The sequence below is a fragment of the Cheilinus undulatus genome, linkage group 3, assembly GCF_018320785.1.
Source record: "Cheilinus undulatus linkage group 3, ASM1832078v1, whole genome shotgun sequence".
In the NCBI taxonomy this organism is placed as follows: domain Eukaryota; kingdom Metazoa; phylum Chordata; class Actinopteri; order Labriformes; family Labridae; genus Cheilinus; species Cheilinus undulatus.
The window spans coordinates 28,426,849-28,432,848 of record NC_054867.1 but is presented as its reverse complement, the minus strand read 5'-3'; the positions used below and the strand labels follow the sequence as shown (position 1 = coordinate 28,432,848).

General features: G+C 41.3%; 1 protein-coding gene across 3 annotated transcripts in view; it reads right to left on the bottom strand.

The window, feature by feature from the left end:
• Positions 1-331: 331 nt before the first annotated feature.
• The window catches only part of LOC121506975 (FYVE, RhoGEF and PH domain-containing protein 5-like), a 28,442-nt gene continuing 22,773 nt past the window's right edge, over positions 332-6,000 (bottom strand). For 2 of the 3 annotated variants that reach the window (XM_041783053.1, XM_041783054.1), the window contains exons 14-21: positions 5,568-5,647; positions 5,298-5,394; positions 5,018-5,155; positions 4,761-4,863; positions 3,918-4,054; positions 3,665-3,790; positions 3,331-3,485; positions 332-1,387 (exon numbers count right to left, since the gene is read on the bottom strand). In XM_041783053.1, the coding sequence (XP_041638987.1) occupies positions 1,351-1,387; positions 3,331-3,485; positions 3,665-3,790; positions 3,918-4,054; positions 4,761-4,863; positions 5,018-5,155; positions 5,298-5,394; positions 5,568-5,647 (873 nt within the window). In that variant the 3' untranslated portion in view covers positions 332-1,350. The remainder of the gene's footprint in view (positions 1,388-3,330; positions 3,486-3,664; positions 3,791-3,917; positions 4,055-4,760; positions 4,864-5,017; positions 5,156-5,297; positions 5,395-5,567; positions 5,648-6,000) is intronic. The other variant, XM_041783055.1, reaches the window with a different exon arrangement.

The following is a 6,000-nucleotide window of genomic DNA, read 5'->3' as shown; positions in this document are numbered from 1 at the left end:
GGCCTGTGTGTGTCACTCAGCCTCCCAAGCAGCACAAAGTGTGATCTGAGCCTCACAGCCAGCTTGGCGTTTCATGAAAACAGACCACACATGGGCAGCATGTCAGAACAGACGAGATGTGCTCATAAATAGGCTGTTCAATTGGGAGTGCAAACTGTTGTGCAGCATGGAGGCTAATGTTTGCAGCTTTCATGTATTTACAGAGCTCCATTAGTGAGGACACCGTGACAGAAAGTCAATGACAGCCTGTTGGAAGGTTTATGTTAGCTCTCTGTTTAGCCCTCTGGAGGACAGGATGATGGTAACAACAAAACAAAGACTTTTCCACTGTTAAAGCCTCTTTACTTCATTTTAAAATAATATTGTTAGACATTAAAACATGAGATGCATCAAGTACAGTACAAAGTTTACACCAAGGCTGATCTGTGCTCATCTAGATGGTGAATCTTGGTACAAAAACAAATTACATTCTTTTTGTTTTAGGTATTTAAAACAACAGATATAAAGTAAATGGCAACATTTCTCTCATTGAAACATTTAAAACCAGTTAGGTGAATACAGCAGTTGAAGTTTTTGGCCTCTTAGATTAAGGTAAACGTATACTTTTCCCAGTCCTTTAAATATTAGTCCTTAAAAAAGCACAATAACTGTTTATTTACTGGCACTCATCTGCCATGACACAGTACATGGCAAAGCTACGTACATTTCTATACATAACATATTCGTCATTATTTGACGCAGAATGGGTTTTGAAATATGAGTCAGAGAAATATGTTTAATCCAGTGGAAGAACACAAGTAGAAATATGAAGGCAGAACTAAATTACTGTCAGGCCATTCTTAATTTGGGTATTTTTGAGTGAGGATGAAATTAATCACCATTTTTTCAGCCTATATGGAAGCAACAAAATAATAGATGATACATATTCTGTAACTAAATTGATTTGTTACGTGTTTTTGTAATATATCATATGTGCAAAAATAATTCAAACCACTCGTTTCTTTCCTGAAATCTTCCCTTTGATCTGTAGGAATGTCTCTACATAGCTTCTGGGAGGAAATACAGGTCACATCATGTATTGTTGCACACTGGCAGGTATCTGGGCCAATGCATGTGGAGGCTCTCAGCACCACACCTGCTGCAGCAGCAGGCAGGGGACAAGGGAGGGTGACAAAGTAGGTGATCGTGTCCCCTCTTAAAGAACATCATGTCTTCCTTTATTCCAGTCCACCCAGGCAAGTTTCAACTTCAAGACATTATCAGATAATTGTCTTTTTGGTTTCACAGTCGTTGTGTATCAGAAGAGAGATCAGACTTTTTTGTCCAGCCACCAACCCCGAGCAGTAGATCCTATAAAACTGTGGCTTCCTCCATGGCATTAACCCACCTGTAAGAGGATAGGATTGTCTATTAGGACCAAAATCATGCAAAGTGCAGTCATGCTAAAGAACTAAACCCAGCACAAAAAGCAAGAAAACGCATGTTTGGCAGATTATTTCTATGTTGTAACAATGCTTCTTGGTGATAAATCTTAAACTGTTGGAAAGCCTGTTTATTTCCCTTTCAAATGGTGCCACAGCACATACTCAGCAGAGTTGAGTATGTGGGTTATACCAGTGCTAAACAGCTTATTCTGCCATTGACTCTTGTTTGGTGTTTGGTAGACTAGATGATTTAAGTCTGAAGAAACAAGACATATTGGCAATTTCTCCGTTTAACAAACATGAGACTCAGTAGCATGTGGAAGAACCATACACAGCCACAACAGCCTGGCACTTCCTCCTCATGCTGGTCACCAGCCTGGTCACACAGTGCTGTGGGATGGCATCCCATTCTTCAACCAGCATCTGTCACAAGTCAGCCAACGTGGCTGTGTTGGTCACCCTGGCACGAACAGCACATCCAAGCTGGTCCCACAAGTGTTCAATGGGGTTGAGGTCAGGACTGCTGGCAGGCCATTCCATCTTCTCCATCTCAATATCTCGTTGCATTGAGATTACCTCTAATGATGACAAGCCTCGCTATACCAGTGAGGGAGATGCCGCCCCACACTATTACACTGCCTCGACCAAAAGATGTTACTCTATCAGTGCAGAAATCAGAATAGCATTCTCCGCATCTTCTCTACACTTTGACCCGACGATGCAACTGGCATAGCCAGAATCTGGACTCATTGCTGAACATAATACCCCTCCACATGCTAAGGTTCTAGTGCACTTTGACTTCAAATCTGTAGAAGACAGCCTATGGTTCCTAAGTGCTGACAGAGAGAGGAAACAGTCTTTTTGGAATGTTGTCGTCTTGGGAGGCCCACTTCGTGACCTGACATCCAGCGTTATATGGAACTTGGCCTTCAGTTTGGAGATGGTACAAGGGCTCACTCAAAATTATGCCGCAACTTGGTTTTGCGGAACGCTAGCTTGAAGTTGCCCTATAGCACAGACTCTATCCAGATCAGCCAAATGAGGACTACCAATTCTTGGAGCAGACACCTACTGACCAATGTAGCATGGCACATGCTCACAAGTGCTGATAATCAGGTGCCAGCACTGGGGGTACCGCAAGGTCAAAACAAGAGTCAATCGCAACAACAGAATAAGCTGTTTGGCATTGGCAGAGAGGATTTGGAAAATTTTTCATGGGCACAGCCCAAATACATAGCTCTGCTGCTCATCCCACAAATGCATGTTCCTTAAAAATGTGGCACCATTTAAAAGGAATACAAACAGGCTTTTCAGCAGTGTAAGATTTATTGCCAAGAAACATTGTTACAACAAAGAGATAATCTATCAAACACAAATTTCCTAACTTTTATGCTACGTTTATGTTTTACCTTATAACTGACAAACCTGTGCCATCAAGACAGAGAGCTTTTAAATTTAAAAAATGATGGAAAAAATGAAGCTCTACAAATGTCTCCCTTTTAGTAATGTAAATCCACACACATTGACATCATTCTATGGAAACACAGGGACTGAATTTAATGTGTCCATTTCCCCATGTTCTCATTGGACTATAATTAGTAAAGAAAAAAATGCACATTTTCCCTCATGGGACATAAAAACAATCTTTGTAGAGACTATTTAAGTATAATAAAAGTTGTAAACTTGATTTTTTCCGTCTCTTGTATGCTTGCTTGTTCTCAATTCAAACCCAGGAAAAGATACAGTATTTTCATGGTGAATCTTTGAGCTTTTATCAGCAAGCCTGCATCAACACTGTAGTTGCAGGGACCCCATTTGCAAAGAAGATCAGATCACAAAAAAGTCTTACATCTTCACACTGCCAGTCTTCAAATATTTTAAAATGAGAAAAGTCCATATGTCTCACCTCTGGGCTGTGTAGTTGTCTGAGGCTTTAAAAGTGTAATATAGAGTGTTTTTGTGGTAAAGCTGGAAGATATTGGCCTCTTCTTCTCCCTCTTGTCTGTCAGGTAGCTTCACTGTGAAACCCAGCAGAGGTAAAGTCTCAGACGCCACCTTTTCCTGCAAACAAATAATTCATCAGGGAAAGAGATGGATCATAAGATACAAAGACATGTCTGCTGGTGTTTCAACGCTTTTAGGTATTTGTAGAAAGCTGATGGCTTTAGACCTCACTGCCTCGCTATGTGAGTGTGAATGTGTGCAGTTTAGGTTAAAGGGGAGTGCATGTTTCCCCTCACCTCTTGGGCTCTGTAGGTGTAAAGCACCTTGTCTTTTAGGAGGAACCACAGTCTCTTCCAGCTCCTCTTGCTCTTCTTGCTGCATTGCAGACTGCCACTGATTGAGCCCTCTTCTGACACCTTCACCTGCACAGCATGGAATAAGTGATAATGTTAGAAACACATAGCTGTCAGCCACATCACAAACTAATCAGTGACATGTTTGAGCATGGACTCCTCTGAGAAGAGAGTGGTACATTTGGGAGATGTGTACCTGAGTGAAGGAGGCAGTGCCCTTTCGGTGTCTCCAGATGTTTGGAGGATGAATATTTTGGAACACAGCAGAGAGGGGACGACTGGAGCGGTTTGGGCGAGGGCTACCCTTACACGACAGAGAGGACACATCTCCTCCTACAGAAATACACAGTTTAACAACAGCTGAGGACAAGAATGGGCCCAGACTGTGACACCTGCTCTGACAAAACAATTGGACAGGCTACTTCTTTGCTGAACCATATTAGTGATATGCATGAGCAACATTGAGCAAGATCAACAGCACATTTAATCCCCAGAGTCCAGTTTGTACCAGATTTAAGCACTCAAGCATGGTACACTTCCTTCACCCTGGCATGAATGGAGGAGGTGTGCTTCAGCAAGTTAAATGCACAAGTATAGGTAGGCAATGTGGACATGAAGTATAATCAATACAACAATTCCTCTCAACAATCCTTTTAAATAATGTGTCAGAGAGTCATATCTGACCAAAACAATGCAAAATAAGCCACAAAGGGAGTAAAGTTACAGTCAAGTTGTCTGTGTATTTCTCTATTGCACTGAGTCTGAGACCACACTTCTTGTAAACTGTGTGTAATATTACAACGGGATTATGTGTCTGTGCTCAGGCCTGGTTGGGCTTGGAAAAAATGTGAGTGCAAGGGGGGGGGGGGGGTCAAAATCTGCTGTTTGATTTCAGTCAGATTATCCTCGTGTATTAGCTTTAGCCTGCATGCTGCTCCTCCTGGTTATGGGAGGAATTGTAACACTAAAATGTGCAATCCAGATGCAAAGTCAAGTTGATTCGTACACGTTAAAGTGTTTTACAGCATAGATATCTTACCTCTCTTCTTCAGCTCACTGTAACAGTGATCACACACTTTTGCCATGCGGTCATTCATGTATTTCAGTGGATATCTGTTCCTGGAGCAGCTCCGACAAACAATCTGTGTCAAACAGCATAAATTCACCTCAGGCACATTCAAAAGATAGTGAAACGTTGAGTGCATCAATGACAAAAACACGCAGGTAGAATTTGTTGAATCCTGTCTGAAAGATAAAAGAGTATCGAGCTTAGTGGTTTATTTTTGTGTGACTCACTCTCCCACAGCCGTGGCAGTGATGTCTGCGCAGAGTGAGGCTGAAGTCTGAGGTGCAGTTCATGCACATCATCACTTGTGAGACTGGAACAAGTGTGGGAGCTTTTTCTCCAAGAGACAGATGCAGACAGTCTCTGGTCTGGCACAAACAGAAAAACACAAACAGAACATCACACTCAGCCAAGACTGACAGCTCAAACAAGGGACACTCTGGTTGGTTGATTGACTAAATCTCACACTGAGGAAAAAGGTTGACTGAAAAAGAAATGTTGTTTGTTCACCTCTCCTAAGCAGCTGTTAAATGCTGAAGTTCCCCTGGAGTGTTCAGTCACAGTGCGGCTCAGAGTGTAAAACCAGTCCTCTCGTTCAATGAAGGAACTGAAACAAAAAAAAAAAAACACAAACTCACAAAATTATTATGACCTAAATATAAGTCAGCAAAACATGCATCACTAACACCATATATGTGAAACATCAGCTGCAGCAGAAAGTGGTCTAAAACTTTTTTTAATCACCAACATTACGTAATATCAGTCAACAGTTTCTCCTACCTTGCAGACAGAGTGATGGAGATGTCTGACACTTCAATCCTCAGGGCATTTAGGGCATTTTCCAGGATGGGTTTGCTGACCTGGGAAATTGGTAAAATTAGTAAAAACACAAATTTGACAGAGGTGGAATCTTAAACGCTACACTCACAGACTAGCTTTGGGGTGCATTTCCTGTAAGTTTGTGAGTGCTTAGTAAAATTGTCAAGTATATGAAGACTGATGTGAACTTTCATATGGGACCTACCAAGAGTTAATTGCAAAGCTGGTGACATAAAAAGCATGATTGTTCAGCTCTACCTCAGTTACATACAGGCTGTATTGAAGTGGTAGTCAATAAAATAAAAAATAAATTATAATCAAGCAAAAGGAGGAAAACTGAAGTACTTTAAAGTTGAATTATTTTAACTAGTTTATTAAACTTGCAAAGCAGATG